This window comes from Diadema setosum, chromosome 14 (assembly GCF_964275005.1).
Source record: "Diadema setosum chromosome 14, eeDiaSeto1, whole genome shotgun sequence".
Taxonomy (NCBI): domain Eukaryota; kingdom Metazoa; phylum Echinodermata; class Echinoidea; order Diadematoida; family Diadematidae; genus Diadema; species Diadema setosum.
Window position 1 is genome coordinate 6155936 of NC_092698.1, and position 19203 is coordinate 6175138.

General features: G+C 38.5%; 1 protein-coding gene across 1 annotated transcript in view; it reads right to left on the reverse strand.

Moving 5' to 3' along the window:
• Nucleotides 1-17310, reverse strand: part of LOC140237860 (uncharacterized) — a 58226-nt gene extending 40916 nt beyond the window's left edge. Inside the window, exon 1 of the mRNA XM_072317792.1 lies at nt 17081-17310. Coding sequence (XP_072173893.1) covers nt 17081-17310 — 230 coding nt within the window. The remainder of the gene's footprint in view (nt 1-17080) is intronic.
• Between the last annotated feature and the right edge of the window lie 1893 nt (nt 17311-19203).

A 19203-nucleotide genomic window follows, 5' to 3' on the forward strand; every position in this document is an offset into this window, starting at 1 on the left:
ATCATAATTACAGTATGTACACACGGAAAGACATTAAGATGGCGGCATATATTTAATACGTTGATTCTTATGGTCACTTTTTAGCGGTATGACTAAGCCCGCCACCGTACTCGGCAGATTTCCCTCTTCCTGACCGCTGTCAGCACCTACTCCCCATCGCCGAAAGAGTAAACCTGACGTCCAACAACACAGGCAAGGCGCACAAAGCCGGGTGAACTGATGAACTCCTGTTCTTCTCGACATCACTTTGACTTAAAGCGAGACCATCTTTAGTAACTGATGATTGTTTTTCTTCGTTTTTCGACAAACGAGTTAAAACTTTTTTTCTTACTTTTGTCCCTCGGAGTATCAAATTTTATTCCAATCACACAATGAATTGTCTTTGTAGACAAGTTGTGCAACTGTCAAAGGTCTGTTGATTGAACAACTAAAGAGTGTCAGTGGGTGTCTGGTTTGATCGACCACTTAATAATAGGATTTGATGAAAATACCAAGTACATAAAATATAATCACTATCAATACATCAGAATGCCGATACATCACTTCTCGTTACATTTAATCAGCAGATTAGCATGCACCTGATGTTCACGTGAGAGTAGAATTATCGCACAAATAGATCTCTCGTCAAGAATGCGCAAAATCCGCAACCGTTTTTCAGTCTATCACTCACCTTCAATAATAGTGTTTTTCCACTGAAGACGAACATAAACGCAGCACAATACACCTGTCCGCTCGGATTCAAATCCCACGCAAACACACTGTGCCGATGTCTGTAGCATCAACGCGTACAAAATAACGCTAGATAGGAGACAATCCACGTGGCCAAAACTGTAACCTTGTTTATCATCAATTGGGGAAGAAGCCTCTAAATTTATCAACCCTTAAAGATTCTGCCCTTGAACCTGTCTCATTTCGGAGCAACATGATGGATTTTTCCTCCCAGTGTATTTAAAGGCTTTAACCATCTTTACTTTCTGTATATAATTCTAAGTCTAATCTTCACGCTGAATTTTCACCAAATAAGATCTGCAATGTGATTATGAGACACTTTATTTGGAATAATAAGTCATAATCATTTTAACTAAACACTGCTAAATAGGCGCTTTTTAATGGTGTCAATGAGAATTAAAAATTTTCCAGTACTTCGTTACTTTTCTGTTCTAAAAACCTCCTCTGTGTAGGCCTACACTTCTTCTCTTTTTTTTTTTGGGGGGGGGGGTGCTCTTTTTCAGTACAATAGCACCGAAAAAATACTTATGTTCTTATTGCTTTTCAGATGACAATTAAGGTATTAATTTTCTAATTGCTAATACACCTGGCATAAAAAGTATATTCAACATGACCCAAATCTACTGTTGATATCTGTTTACGCTTTATTTCTACATAAATGTCCTTTTAGAGACTCAAGTTTATGCCCCTAAAAATAATGAGGCTTACAAGTATCCATAAATGGCGAACATTTTCACAGCATTTAACTGTTGGTCACGATGTGACATTTTATTTTTTCTGAAAATAATGTTAAACATTTATAATCTATTACTGAACGATCCACAGACCTATATATGAAATATATCAGTTCATCGCTATATGGAAGAAGGATTTCCTGAAATTGTGTTGTACCAAATCTAAATCTCTTCTGATAAAGTTCGGTGGTGTAATATGCTTCAACACGAAGTGGAGGGAATCTATTAAAGGTCCTTTATATCCTGCTAATCTGAACGTAACGTGACAGAGAAATGGGTCATCTCAAATTTTTGCTATAAGAAATAAAAATTAGTCTCACATGATTCTTGAATCGATCAAGTTACAGCAGGAAATAAAGGGAGGCATGGATGTTTCAAATATGATATAATTTTTCTGTCGGATACTTGCACAAGAAATCCGGAGTTTCAGTCGTCTGAGATTTAGGGTATCATCCGCACTTTACTTCCGATTCACTTATGTATCAGCATGGTCTCCTTTTGACGAGAAGGAGGAGATGGGAAGGGAGTGTCGGCAATCGATGTCAACACCGATCTCTCACCTGTGAGCTTAATGTTCAAAGTACTGCTTCTGACTTATCATTATATGCACTGTCTCCATTCAATGGCTCCAGAATATCTCTGTGAGTCTTTACGTGAAGTATGTACCCTCTCTCAATCTGAGGTCGGCTCAGAAAGATATTTTGATTCGTTCTGTTATTCAAAGCAAGTTTGTTTGTTTGTTTTTTAGAGTGTTCTTTTGCTCACACTTTCCCTCTTCTTTGGATTCTGCCACAAAGTTTAAAACCGTGATGAAAGCAATATTTCTATATCAAAAAATATTTTGAATAAGTTAATTGTACGTTTGCATTTCACACCTTTTATTTTTTGTCCCTAGAGTGCATAGAGACACAATCAATGGCATTGTTAAGGCTACAAAACCTCCGTATCATATTTTTTTTAAATCTGTCATTATCATTATAATTACTACTATCATTATAAGGCTCCCACAAAGCTCTTAATGACACTCGGTTCTTTTTCATGTTCTTAAATACAGTCTTTACTGACATACATAATACTACTACTTTATAACGTCAGTATCATGGAAAGTAAATTGTGACCATGCACCTCAAAACAAACAAAAAGTCGCCAGACATGAATTTTTAGTTAAGACCATATTCTGAAAGAGCCGACTTTAAGCTTTAAAATGATGTATAACTCAAATCAAATGGACTCTCCTAACCTATCTAAATATTGGAAAGAAAGCACAAACTCAGGAAAAGTGTGAACTGAGAAAAGAGGCTCTGAAGTACAGTGTCTATTCAAGCGCTTAATCTTTACCAAACCGTGCTGGCTGTGCGATGAATGGGACAAAAAACAGGAAGTAAACCACCAGAGTAACAACAATGAAGGGATCATCAAATTAAACTGAAATTAAGCATGTCTCATTAACACATTCTGCTCACAATTAATGCCAACTTTCGAAGCAGTAGCACTATCCTTTCAAAAGTTATTAGAGTTGAAAGTGAAGAGTGTGGACAAGGATTTTCAGAAATGAAAAAGGGATTCTAAAGACACACCTAATCACACTATTCTACCAAAAATGTTCGAGATAAACTGCTAAAAAACACACTTTCCTGCCCGTTTTATGATACCAAATTTTAGCATAATGTAAAAGAAGACCCGCTCTTTCAGAAAATATGAAAAAGTCAAGTTCGGCTAGGTTGACCCATTTCACTTATTTTCAGTCCTCACGCAAAATCAGTGTGTGCGACTTTATGTTCGTTTTGAGGTGCACGGTCACAATTAATGGTTAAATCAAGGGAATTTTGTTTCTCTTTTGTTTGTCCAAACCGACAGACATTTTGAGAATGACGTCATATCAAAGTAAGAATGTTAGTGAAAATTGGGACCATTGCCGTAGAGTGGTTCACCCAGTATTGTGACTGCTCAAGCTGTCAAAGTAGTGCTCTCATTCGTGGTCTCTAGCATTCCCCGAGTTTGTTTGCAAATAAGGAATATAATGATTATTATGCCTTGAGTGAGCGTATTGTCTTCAATCGCCGCCTTGTCTTAAAGGGGGTGGCTAGTAACTGATCAGTGGGAATCAGTGAGAATGCTGGGGGATGATTGTTCCGATCCTTGTGGGATTTATTTAAGAGTACATTATATTTTTATTGTTGTGTGAAAATTATTTGCTTCAGAATGGTCTCATATTCAAGTAATGTGCAGTTTAATGTTTCCAGGTTAGCATGCCTGTACAGTGTCGGGGCGATCGTTAACGGGCCGTTAACGTGGCATCCCCCAGCATTCCCACAGATCAGTTACTAGCCATCCCCTTTAATGGTTGTGTTGAGAATAGTCGTGGATAAAATCTGTCTCTCTTTTACACTAAACCCCCACACGCAAATGAAGATCTCTTTATGCAGCACCTCCTAATGCAAACTCATGTATATGAACATACACTGACATAATCACACACACATGAACAGAGACACCAACGCAAAGATGCTGAAAGTACTATTAGTATTACTCCTACACAAACACAAACACAGACACTGTACAGACACACAAAAGAACACACACACACACACACACACACAAACACACACTCACTGACATGGATGCACGCATAGACATTGATATTGACATATAGACACAAAGATACACTCACAGACTTATACTAGTAAACTCTGCCAGGGACGAGACAGACAGACACACAAACATAACAGACACACATACACATAAACGCCGACGCTTTAATCATTTCCCCTATTAATCGGCAGTAGGTACCGCGTCGTATTAAGTTCCAGAACTCCACTCGGCAGTCGGAAATTGGGATGGAAAGATAACATGATTCAAACTTGTCACCTTCCTGAGCAAATCACATCAAGGAGTGCCAATCATCGTTACTAACTCGAAAGTAAGATTTTCTTATTATCACGAAAAGTAGACTTACGTAACACCGAGAGTCTCTATTGGGTCTCTATAGTGTCTGGGGGGGGGGGGGCTATATGACTTTCGCTATCTTAACGATCAAACTAGGTCGTTATATTTCTTCAAAAATTCGAGAAGAATACGATCAAGATAACAGATAGAATGACGATGACGATTAAACCGAGACATCGTTAATATAATTTTACACAACATCACACTGAAGACAAATATAACAAGTAGTATCATAGGGTACAATGATGACAAAGGTGACGATGTATTATTACTTATCATCGGACGAGCATCTTTAGATTTTGTATAACTGTCTATTGGCAAATATTATGCTGTATACTTTGTTGAAAATGAATAAATGAAATGAAATAAATGAAAAGAAATGGAATGAAGTGAAATGAAATGAAATGAAATGAAATGAAATGAAATGAAATGAAATGAAATGAAATGAAATGAAATGAAATGAAATGAAATGAAATGAAACGAAATGAAATGAAATGAAATGAAATGAAATGAAATGAAATGAAATGAAATGACATCGACCTTTGGTTCACCTTAGTCTATTTCTCACTTTTATTAATGAAATCAACAGCAATAATTAAATTCATGTACAGGAACTAGAATGAAATGAATCAACAGCTTGTGAAAACAGGAAGTCAGTCTAAATTAGGTTTATTAATATTTTGCTTACTTGTGTAACAGCGCCCAAATTGTGGAATAACGTACCATTAGAAATCAGGAAATCCCCAACTGTAAAGCATTATTTAGATTAAGACATATCTTTTTATTTCCATTGTGAAGCATATCAGGAGTTCTTGCAGCGCAGAAGAATTCAGGTATATTTGTGATTTTCCACTTTATAGATTGATAGGTTATTATCATTCTTATTATTATTATTATTATTGTCATTATTATCATTGTTATTGTTATCATAATATAGTAGTAGTAGGACTAGTAGTAGTAGTAGAGTATAGAAGTAGCAGTAGTAGTAAAATCATTATTTTATTCGTTTATTTGCGTGGTCATCGCGATATGTGTCGTAATTATAAATATTTTGACGCATGAAAATATTCTAATTAGTTTTATTTTATAATTTATAAGATAGATTCTTCACATGACATGTTGAATAATCACATATTGCACAAGAGGGTCAAAAGTAGAGATAGAATGACGGAGCATGTAGTCAAAGTTGGGTAGTAGTTGGGGGCGCTGTGGCATAGTGGATAAGACTCCCCACTCCCGATCGGAGGACCCGAGTTCGAATCCCTCCCAGTGCTTACGTCCTTGGACAAAATGTTTGTACCCACCATGTCCCTCTCGACCCAGGTTTATAAATTATTATAAAATATTATTATACCTGGCAATGCTAGGGTAATAATAATAGCAGGGCCCTCTGGTAGAACAGTGGCAACACTGAAGAGGCTACCCTGGGTAAATAAGACCTTCTTCTTCTTCTTCTTCTTATTATTATTATTATTATTGTTATTATTATTATTATCATTATTATTATCATTATTATTATTATTATTATTATTATTAGTATTGTTATTATTATTATCATTATTATTATCATTATTATTATTATCATTATAAACCATGGAACTACAGCTCCAGGATCAAACGTAGTCAAACAACAAGGACAGAGAGAAAAGACATGCAGTATAGGCTTGGGAAAAGGAGGGAATTGAAAGGGTGCTGTCATTCGGAAATTGTGGCAAGTATATAAATTATTAGTCCAGTATATAAATAAGCTTTATCCCGTTTATGTGTGGTCGCACTGGTCTATCATTTTAGTTTAGATGTGTCAGGTTAATTTGATTGAAGAAGAAAGTGGTTAATAGAGGATAGTCCGGTGGCGCTATATAGGAATATAACGCAATAAGGTTTGTGACATATATATATATATATATATATATATATATATATTTTTTTTTTTTTTTTTTGCAGTATACTTGTTTTTAAAGGTCTGCACGTGACAAGGAATTAGCTTTAAGCATGATTACAGCTTGCTCTCGCGAAAGTATATAGTCTGTGTAGATTAGAGGTAATGGAGCTGCCGCTGGCAAGAATTCAACATTTATTTCACGACCAAATTCTCCATAAAAAGTGGTTTAGATGAATTAGGCTGAAGTATCAAGTAGAGGGAGGGAGTTTTTGTAGGAACATTTGCTTTCACTGGGTACCACTCAAAAAGTATTTTACTTACATTATGTCATACACCTTATTGCTTTGATAGATCGCTGAATTATACATATTCCGACAATTTCATTGTGTTCAATGACGATTTATTTTCATACAAAAACGCTATTTGAATTGTCGCCGTGATAACCTCCAAAGTAACGAATTGCATGAAGTTTTACTTGTTGATGTGGTTACAAGGTATGGAGTTCACTCGACGAAAGTTCGACTCCTATGTTATCTAGACAGTTTTAGTGAGCTGCTTACATCGTAAGGCCTATTTAGTACTCTCGCTGTAGGCCCAGATAATGTAAATGGTTTGATTATATTCACTGACAAGAAATAAACAATGAGAAGGGAGAACATTTACGGTTTGTGCCGATGATTGTAGCTGAAAAGAGGACTAAAGCAATTACGTCTGGGCTGAAAACTATTTTTACTTACGAACATCAAATCTGACAGGTGGTTTTCTGTCAAATGTCATGAGTGATGTCATGTTTTGGTCATGATGACTACGAATACCATCAATCAATCCCATTTTTTTTTTTTTTTTTTTTTTTTGGCATGAGCTATATATGATAATAAGAGAGCGGTGGGTGGATAGCTCCAGAAGAGGAGGAAGAGAACTTAAAGACAGATTGATTGATATCATAGAGATAGAGATGGAAAAAAGTTGATTTCTTCTGCAGAATGACCAGAGGCTAGAGTGTACCGGCTGTTGTCCACTCTGCTCTAATGATGACCAAGAGCGGATAGTGCGGCGCACTGACCGGAAAGGGCACTTGATCTCTTGTGGCGTCGTAGGATTAACAGCCCGGAGAGATGGGGAGCGTTTACAGGTGTTTCGATCTAAACTGAAACATATTATAACAGACACGAAACACCTTCGGAGATAGTGCCCGTAATAATTGGCTGTGTATAAAGCGGATATTCTAATCATGATAGTGGCTACTAATTAGCCTTGTGCGTTGGCAACCATTAAACATCTGCTGAAAACGAAACGCAAACTTCTCGGGCTTCTTGCAATGCGTGCCTGACCGTTGTAATTAAACGATCTATGATGAGCATTATTATCGCACTTTAAAAGCTGAAGTGTATGTGGTTTGATTTGTGTGCGTGCGTGTATGTGTGTGTGTATGTGTGTGTGTTTGTTTGGTCACATAAAACAGAAATATCGTCAAATCCTTCATGATTCTCTGTCTTTTTATCTCTATTCAAGTCCTACAGAAGAGAGGAGAAGTCAGGAAATGCTTCGAAGTATATAGAATATTACTTTCTTTCGAAATTCATAATGAATGGCAATGATAATTTCTTTTCCTGGTTGTATACCGTAAAGCTCCTTCTCCATGCGGGGTATAGTGTACAACCACACAGGCGTTGATTGCTAATTAGCATTATAATACCATTCCTAACTTTAAGCCATAGTTTTTGGTTAAAGTGCAAAGAAGGTTTCAGCAATGGAGTTCCAACTTAAAAATAACTGTTCCATCGCCATGAATGACAGTGTGAAAGCTGGAGGCGGTAACACACGCTATGTTCTCAGTGCTGTCGCGCCTCTTGATTGTTTGTGCGATTAGTCACATTTTGAAGGCCATGTTTTTAACTATAGCTGCCAATGTCAACGATCAACAACACGGCAAAAGGGGAAAGATGACCGCCTTCGTTTGCATATCAGTGTGGGATCTTTAGCAGAAATAGATCAAAAGTTATCACCATCTTTAATTAGATGGGCCTATATACGCACAGGCGCTCAAATGCTACTTCCACTATCATAATGATACGCACGGGCATCGAGCATCGCCGTTCTGTGTATGGGGATCAGAACGACCATTATTATTTTTCATTAATAGTATGGGATTCGGATTATTCTTTAGATTAATTTGAAGAATACCTAAAAAAATCACTCGATAGCTGTGTTGAAGACACACTACGAAGTGTGATACAATCATATTAGTAGGCTGAGATCACTACCAGACACATATACACACACATATACGTTTTTATTTTATGATATCCTTTATTTGAATTTCATTCGATATCAGGTCCATGTTAACGACGAAATTGATATGAACAGAAATAAGCAGCTGTATTCTTCTCTCTTGTGCTGCTAAATCATATTTTTTTTTCTACATACAGTATATACAATATATTTTGTGTGGTTTTTTGTTGCAAATCATACTGACACCATGACATACTGACACCATGAAAACACACACACACACACACTTATGTTTTATATTATATTATACATACATATATATATATATATATATATATATATATATATATATATATATATGTATATATAGTGCGAGAAATAGTTCCCTTCCCAATCGTGCGCGGTGCCTCATTGTGGGTAGCATAATAACCAATATACTGAAAGAAATTAGACTGAGGCGGACGTTGCTCTCGATCTTGAGTCTCCCTTTTATTCAGTCAAGCTTTCGGCCAGTCATTAGGTTATTCAGATAATAACTATTCTGTTGGTAGATCCTGAGGAAGGCCTGATGACTGGCCGAAAGCCTGACTGAATAAAAGGGAGACTCAAGATCGAGAGCAACGTCCGCCTCAGTCTAATTTCTTTCAGTATCTCTCTCTCTCTCTCTCTCTCTCTCTCTCTCTCTCTCTCTCTATATATATATATATATATATATATATATATAATATATACATGTATATATAAAATAGAACAGAACTCGAGTTCATGCTGTCAATACCAACTGTTTTTTTTTGTTGTTTTTTTAACAGAAATTTCGGGCGATTTTCGGGTGACTCGCCCTTTCTCAAGTGTTCACACTTGAGAAAGAGCGAGTCACCCGAAAATTTGTGTCAAAATAAACTGTTGGTATTGACAGCATGAACTTGAGTTCTGCTCTATTTTTGATATCATGGCACCAACAAGTGGACTACTCTCTCCCTCCCTCTCTCTCTCTCCCTCCCCCCTCTCTCTCTCTCTCCTCCTCTCTCTCTCTCTCTCTATGTATATATATATGCTTCTCATGTCACCTGGTATTGGCAACGGGCTGCCCCCCCCCCTCCCGCCCGTTACCCCTCCCTCCACACACACACACACACACACACACACACACACACACACACGCAAATGTAGACAAAAAAAAAGAACAATATTATTTGATAAGAGGGGGAAAAGAATTTTTCAAACCCATTGAAACTCATGATGCTGGGGGGGGGGGGGTGGGTTCTGCCTATAAAGTCCCCCATTTGCTCCTATAGGAGGGGTAATTCAACGGTCCCTGAACTCTTCCCGTTCATTCCTCCTTCCTTCCCTCCCCCCCCCCTCCTTCACACACACACACACACACACACACACACACACACACACACACACACACACACACACACACACACACGCACACACACACACACACACACATTATGAACAAGCGATCTATACGGCGTTGTATTCCTAGATTAACAGTCCTGTGCGTGACAGTATCCTTTTAATGTAAACCTTGGTTTGTGTATCTCGTCGGCTCAGGGCCAAGCAATAATTGATGCTGTTCAACATCGTGTCATTAACTTCCGTTTCGGTTCATGGAAACTATCATCATCACTGACATTTGATGGTACATGAAGACGAATGAAAACTAACGGTTTATCCCACTGTATAAAAATTCAGCTATTATTACTTTTTGTTGCAGTTATGAGGACCCTGAGAGGTGAAGGATTACGCCCCACCCCTGCCGCTAGGGAAATTTGGCGTCAACCCGCAGTGAATAAAGATTCTGCGATCGACTTTTGGATAACATCAACAGCGGTGCGCGTTGTCGAGTTTAGTAGCATACAGACTCCAGGCGAAATTTTTGATCATTTTACCCAAGGAACGTAACGTATATCCAAGAGCAATAACGCGTGATATGCCCATGCTACTGTACTGACTTTTTTTTTGGCATGTATTAGCAATAGTGCGCTTCGCCCTTGGCTCTTCCCACCCAACTAAATTTAACAGACTGGTAACCTTTCAACTCGTAACGATCGCTCGTCTCTTAAATGCATTGGTGCATGTTAGAAACTTTGTAAGGGATTGGGATTGCTTACCACTCCACTTCTAGCCTTTGGCGCACTTAATGCACCCTGTCAACGTCGAATTGGCGAAGAACTTATATCGCGTGGAAGGATGCATGTCTTATCCAGGGCTTAGTGTTAGGTGAGACCACCTGTGCGGCGTGTTACGGCAGCTAACTACCCCCTCTACATGTTCGATGAATTCTCAGTTTCTTTCGTGCGCTGATGGACAAACATTTAATTCGTCGTAAGAAAATAACAAACATTGCTTACGTCAATGGGGCTTTAGGCATGTCATTTTTCATCAACTGAAACTAAGTTTGAAATGACGTCTGACCGTGAATGAAAGGTTGATAACAAAGACTAGGACAAGTCTGCTGCCAAAAGTGTTGAACACGCGGTAATACTTCTATGAGTCGATTCAAAACGTAGCTGTACTAAAGGCAAAACACAGTCCTCATAATGGCTTAGTATTTATCTTCCATAATTTGGAACTTGCTGGCACTATTCATCGAAAGGGTCTACCATAAACTTTCCTCCTGACGCAATTTGCCAGAATATCGAGTTGATCTGGAACATTTTGAGATAAAAAAAAAACTGTGAACTAATTTCGATTGACTTTTATACCTGAAGATCCCTCCCCCTTCAGTAGTGGGTAGGTATGACATAACAATCATGATTGAACATGCCCCCAGACGTCATATATTCCAACAAGTTGCATACGATTTACTCTCCCGTGGAAGATCGATAGATGCTGCTATGGCCCGATTTGTCGAATACCGATAATCGATTATAAAACACTACCTAAGATTATCACAGATCGTAATACTGTCGGCGTACCTTTGCGGCTAATATTTCGTATTTTTGTCGTTACCCTAGTCAAATCGTGTTGTCACAGCGACAATTCACACAATTGTTCGCCTAAGTGTCCATTGTAGACATGGTAGAGCAAAAAATGGCAATGATAATGTGAAGCTAAAGGGAAGTATACAGCGTTGTTCACCTTTTCCTAACAGCTCAAGTGAACCCGCATATCTGTGAGCTTTAGATCTGCGAGGCAAACTGTAAAACGACGCTAATTCGGCAAATAATAGCGTGCTGCACATGCGTCAGACAGCTGTGTCCATTGCTCAACACGGGAGGCTGCATCGTCTTTAAAAGCATTTGCGTCGCAGATCTACAGCTCGCTGTTATCATCTTTTGCTACGTAATCATTTCCGATCTACCACAGATAGCTTTCGCATGCTTCCTGATCTACGGAATACCTCGTTACGTAAGAAAAAGTAACTACAACCCGGAAACATTCAATTATTTATGAAACTGAAATAATCGTGTGTTTGTTTTTTGTTTCCTTTTCATAGGGTGCCACGACAGCTGGTTCATTAACTTGTATTTAACCTCCTGTATCACATTTAGAACAGGTGATTCAACCCGAGTTATCGCGAGGAGAATTATAGCAAATAGCTGATGTACCTGCAACATCGAAATGGATTCACACGCTTCCGGTAGATGAATAATATTTGAACGTTGTAGAATCAGAATATGATTATAGATAAATTACATGATTGTGCAAATATTACCCACAATTTCGAGAGAGGTGGTATCTTTGACAGCCCTCCACTGTGTCCGGCATAGCTCAAGCAAGTACATAACAGTGGCGTCAAGGGAAAAAGAGGGCAAACAAGAGCACAAACAAACAAACAAACAAACGCTGCATGCTACCAATGGAAATAAAGCGTCTGGATAGAGTTGTCAGGTAAAACATCCAAGATTGCATATATCTTAATTCTCATAATTATAAACGTGAGCGCATCTCTTGAGAATCCACCAAACAGGTGGTTTTTTCAACTATCACTGCCTAGAAGTATTAGGCAATGGCGTTGCCGATATGAGGAACAGCCTTTTCGAGTTTACGGATCTATAGCTCTATATGCAGGATATAAAGCGAGACAATTAACACCCGAGACAGGACAAACCATTACAGAAATATCGTCTCCTGTAATTAGGCTGAGAGCGATAATCGCTAACCAGAGCAGATTCTCACAAGTATGTAGTGATCATCGCTGCATGCTTGTACAAAGATCAGTGGCTTGACGATTTTGATTTTTCATTCCATTTATTTCATTTTCAAGAAACAAAAAGACAACTGCAGTAAGACATTTAGATACACATGATTACGCAAAAATGTAATAAGAGAAAATACCGCGTAATGGGGGAAAATAATGTGATTTGAAATCTTACCTGCATGACATAAAGTTCAATATTTGTTTGAGGGCCGGGAAGATTAGTCACTTTGTAAGGAAAGCACCAGTTTGCTTGGATATATCAACTTGAAGTGGCATGCATACCATGATGACTCGGGCACTCAATGAGTTGCTCACGCAACATGTGTCAACAAAAAATAATGCCTGCATTGTAGATTGCTGCTCTTGATATGCATGTCTTGCACGGAACGTAGCTGTAATACACATGAACAATGGATACAAGTGACGTCATAATGCAATGTGCACTATTGAACCTTACGCTTTTATGACGCATCTGTCAACTATAATCATAAGAATATATCTAATACACAACAAAAACAAAGAATTCCATTTACATAGATCTGCCACGACGTGATCGAACTCTGGCACTGAAAACAGTCACGTGGTGAACCCGTATGTATCACCTGATACTTTGTTCAACAGGTGGGGTGGCAATTGATGCTGGGAGCTACCAGCGAACAACTGTTAAGTTAAAGAGCCAAGTGCCTCTTCCGCCAAATTTCACATCGTAAGAATCTGTCAAAGTGGTGTCTTAAGCAAGAATATGTTACTTACTGTCCTAAGGTGACAGTGTTGTAAGTTAGAAGGAAAGTGGGAAAGTTATCAAAAGTATAGTGTATATAGCTGTACGCACGCGGTTGAAAAGGGTGTCATGAAAAAACTGGGAAACACACACGTCGTTTCATGTAAAGCTTTAACACGTTGAAGGAGTACGTTGTCGTGACACTCAACCCAAAAATAGAGAATTCTTTGATAATACCCTATGGGAGTCGATTTCATACTACACATTAGTTTTCAATATCTCTGTAAATTTTCATTCAGTCCTAATATATCTATATCTCGACAGAAATCAAGTTCTTTCTACACCGCTCCTCACACACACACACACACACACACACACACACACACACACACACACACACATACACTGTTTGAATTATTTTTCCGCAACAGATTCATTATCATTTTTCATGTATTGATTCTTAATTTGTTTATCAACGCATTTTATAAATGCGAACCAAGTATAACACAATATGACAACATAGGAGGACAATACAGCATGAAAAAAATACTTTGATAATGGCCCTAGTGTATAGAAGGCAATGCATTCATCTCCTTTTAGAAAGTGAGAAAGTCTGCCCCCAATTTTAACCTGGTGCAGGCTTCGAAACTCAGAAGGGGGAAGTGAAAAGGGGAAGGGGCAGGAAAGCAACAGGTAGTTTGAGACTACAAACCTGATTTATTTTGACTGGCATCACTTAAAGCATGTAAGCGGAGTGGCAGCATATAGGATCTTGAGAAGAAAGAAAAAAAAATCCTCCTTGCCCTTTTGAACATTATGCGTCATCGACTTAGCAACTCACACATACACTCTTAAAACTGCAAGACGGCGAAATGGTGATTAGATGTGACTAGATTTTTCATAAACTTAGCAGGACACTTGGGATGAAAACCCTTGAGTAGGTTTCGCACAAGACCAAAAAATGACACAGCCTTATAGCCAATGTAGAGAAATAAATCTATTAAGACAGAGAGGAAGCAAGAGTTGAAAGAAAGTTCAGTCCATGAAAACCAAGGAAATCTATAAAATTACTCCTATAGCATTTACTAGAACGCGTTTTTCACCAAATGAAACTGAATAAAGTTTTTTATCGACAGAAATTGCAGTTGTCAGTGATTAATTCAATGTCAGTCTAATGAAGAAAAGTGAATAATTAGCTATGATGATATATGCAAAACATTCAAAAGATATCAAGATGGTTTTGGTTGATAAGAATGTATGGATTAGAATGATGGTAACAATGATCACCTCAAAATATATTCCAAATTTAAATGCAGAATTGTCATCAGCTTTGGATCAGTTATTGATTACGTAATAGAAGTTATGACTTTCTCCTCGATTCTCCAAGTCTGACGAACATAATAGATGACATGCCTAATGGGCAAAGTGGGAAAGTGTGGATAGGGACTGCAGGTTTCTGATCCGTGGTATACCAGCTCTTATGGTATTAGTGTCTAAGATTGATGTAGAGAGTGTGAGAATCACAATGTGAATGATTGACTAGATGATCAGGGTTTTGTGCTAGAGACTAAGGAGGGAAGAGAAAAACATGGCGCCCAGCGTGTCGATGACATGGTTTGAGCCAAAAATAGAGCTACATTATACTATCAGGTGTAGTGGTGTAACACTACGAGAGAGGTATAGAGAAAATTAGAGATGGAGAGAGGGAGAGAGGGAGAGTGAGGGGGACTAACACTGATGGAGCTCCATGGTCGAAGGTACCACTCCTTACCGTAACCGTTCGTGCAGGCGTGCGCCATTGCAGTGCGTTTATTGCAGACGGAAGGAACCTCGGGAGACCATTATTCCCACAAGAGTTGAAGGTTATTCTCGCCCCTCTGCTACACACGAAGACGATTATGCCCGATATAATTAGAACAACGAGAGCGAAGCGGTGCCACTTTTAACCGACAGACTTAACTCCCTCCCTCTCTCTCTCCCCCGTCCCCCTCTCTCTCCGCGGTAGATCTCTCGACTTGGTTTGAAGCGTGCGTTGGCCTTCACGTAACCTTACACATTTCTAATCACACTTATTTTGGATACTCTATCAAGAATGTTCACATTTTTACAAATAATATCTGCCATATTTTCAAATTCCCTGGAACAAACTTGAACTAGATTGATTGGTTATTAGTGTCTAGAAGATTATGTGCATGACATTGTCAATGATTATTTGTACTACCAACTCTCTCCTCAGAGGGAAAGGTGGTGAAAATAGGCTCTGCTATGTTAAAGCTGCTACACGAAACGAATAACGAGCTAGGTTCCGGAAAAAAGGAAAGTCATAGATTTAGACATTGTCATGAAATAGAGACAACTGTCTGGAGAAGGCAATAAACATCGAATCCAAAAGTAGTACAATAGCAGCAGATTCCATAGGTGTCGATGGTGAAAAGTGACCATTTTTTTTTTTAAAGTACAAGACCTATATCAAGATATATGTACACAGATTTTACAGACAACTCAAAAATGTGGCAGAACCTTACTTATGTAAAAAAAAAAGAAAAAAAATATCAGGGTCTGTTTGTTTTCTTTTCGTAAATACCTTTTAAAGACCTCAGTGTCAATGGCAAAAAATCGCTGCCTTGCTTTAGGACGATAAGTGCTCGATATATTGTACTGACGGTACAGTCATAAGAAAGTTATTGGTCATGTGTTTTTTTTTTCTTTCAAAATGTAATGTATTTTCACTCTTAACAAAGTGTCAAGGCGTGAGTTTTTAGAAATGGTTATACTGTTTCATTATTATTATCACGTGTAAGTAAGCAAGTGTATCGCGTGTCAATAACCTAGGGAATTCCTTCTTAAGTTTGTCTAGAATCATTTCTAAAGAAGCTTAACAAAATAAAATAATGAGGAGAAAGAACAACCAGAATACTGAATACTCTTTTGAACGTGTGATAACGGGTAATTTAAAGAGATCACTTAAAAATCTTCCAAATTTCCCAAATTTTCCACACTTTGCTTACCTACCCATGGAAATTTCAAGTTCATCATAACAAACACTGTATACACAACCTGTATCATAATATTGTAATGTGTTCGATATCATTAATTCAAACAGCTAAAAATGACGCACATAATTTCGTTGGAAATTGTTACAAAAGACTGTCTGATGCAAAGCAGCGTCTAATTCAAGGCCTGGTGTAGACCGTTTCATCTTGTTTAGGCCTTAATTTTCTCATTAGTGAGTAATCTTAGCATCAGTGACAAATAGACACGTTGAAATCATTAGCCCTTCGTTATCCGCTTGTGGGATATCGACGGTCCTAGGTTAGGTTGCAACCTCGAAAATGTCACAGGGGGATTCTGCCTACATGTCTAGACCAATCTACAAAATGAACAGAACTCCCCCGGGTTTCTCACCACAGCGGCAACCTATGGTTAGTGTCAAGTCAGACTATAATGCACAGAGGGACTGACCGTCCTCATTAACTTTCAAGACGTTGTAATTACAGTACCTAGGTCCCTTGATTATTTCTCTATAATGATGAGTGGCCTTTCGTGTAATCTTTATAACTATTATTATTATTATTGCTTTTTCTATCCGTCTTGTTTGTATACGTTGCCTTATCTGAATTAGTTTTTGCTTCTGTAACGGGTGATTTGGAACGTCCAATGACGAGGTACTGTTGTGGACTCACCTGGGAGTACGGCTTGGGACGACCTGTGGCTTTGTGCAATCCCTGGCTGATCCCCCTACAGTCAGCTGCCTGTCGTAGACCTTTCCTCTGCCTCGCTGGCGAAACGGGGAAGTTGACCGGGTAGCAAACACAGCTTCCTGCAGGAGATAGCACGTATAAATCCACAGGAGAAATAACCACCTCACCGACCACTCCGGATTAGCAAAGCTTTGGTTGCGAGTTCTCGCCATGGCAACGAAATCAAGTGCACAAATGTTGACAGCTTGAAAGACTTTCAATATATTCCTCTTGGCTACAGTATCATCACATTATGTGATAAGAACTAAGGATACGAAATCCGTAAAAAGCAGTTAACAACCCCTTTGTTTCCTTTGTAGTAATACCTCCGATTCGGCAATGGTTGCAAGTAATGTGCTGTTGAAGCAGACGACAGGTGCGTGCCGATGTATCTCTCTTTGTTTAAAGCGCGCGTGTTGAATCTTTACCCTGGTACTTTATGGCCATCCTATCCATTCCACGAAACATTTACGGGCCCTGGAGAAAGTTTCGCAAGACTGAAGACATGACATCTTGCTCGGAAATTCTTATTTCTATCACAAACAATCGTATGTAAGATTCTGGTTGTCCGTTCCGAGATCAACTGAGTAGCACGACGGTCATTAAGATACTTTCCTGTGGAAACTTGCTGTTGTTTGGAGCGATCCGCGGTTTAGGTCTATTCCGAATATTCTCTTGCAGTAAACGAAGGGCTCAATTCGCTGTCCCCAACTGGCTAGTCATCGTTGCTGCATTCGAACGCATACAAGCTGGTTGAGTGATCCTGAGTCATCGCATGTCAACTTCCGTCTCTGCTGGATGAGCGCGTCACACACTTTTTCGTTTTGCGCCCGCATTGGGGGAATACGAATCACCGACTGTTACAAAAATGGATCGATACTCTGACGGACGATTTATCGGGCGATCAAGATGAAAAGGTCAGAATTAATGCTCTAAATTCCTCAAGGCTGATCTTGGCGAGTGTGTATTTCACTGGTTGAGAAAAGTTAGAGATGAAAATATTTTCTCCTGAATCAATAATCCAGCTGGGACTTAACAAATTTGTTTCTTTAGATGAGTTTTTCCCTTAACAGAAGTCAGCCTCAAGAGCACATAGATAAAAGACACGAGTTGTTTATTACTTTCTATGACTTTAAGGGTCACCCTCTCAAGAATTTAAAATGACGATGCACTTCTTAAAGTGGTTTTAATGTATCCGCAGATGCATTCATTTTGATAAGATTTGGCCTAAATATTTTCATATTCTACAGTATCTTTCGGGGGAAGGGAGAGTGCATTGATATGCTTTCCTCCCATTTACTTGATGTGACATGACTCTTGTTTGCTTTTTAACAAAATGTGTTCTACAAAGAATTCATCGGACATCTTTGTCAACTGTACCAACATTGCAGAAACAAGTTCTCAAAATATATATATAACCTCACCTATCATTCATATCGGGCATGCGCGGTACAATGACACTAGAACAATACACAAAGCAAGAAATATCAATACAGAACAATTTTTTTTCTCGGCGCATGCAGGTAAAAATTCGAACATACATAACATCCACCAGCATCCTCATTAGCGTCCCATTTTTGATTGAATCTAGTGCCTCTGTATTAAATTATGATATTTATAAAAATCATAGAATTATGGCAAAATCAATAAGTCGGAAACAGGGTAGAACAAATGCAAACAAATATAACATACTCAGAACACATCACATGCACGCGCATGCACACATACGCGCAAACGCATTACGAGCCAAGCGATTCATGGGCAAGTTTTGTGTTTGACTTTGTTCTTTTTTTCTTTCGCTTTGTCCAGTACGATGATATTGAAGAATTCTACGTGCAGAGCCTGGTTAATAGATTGCTGGAATGATCAATGGATAATAACCTGTTATTCATTATACTGGAGTTTGTTTCACAGTTTTCATTTACTTCTGTCCGCTCCCACCCCAATAAACGGTAGTGGATGCAGTTCCATCACTTTCAATAGATTCAAAACATTAAAGGCCTGATAAAATCTCAATCTGTCCTTCATTACCGAAGATATGATATTTTGATAAATGCAACAGGGAT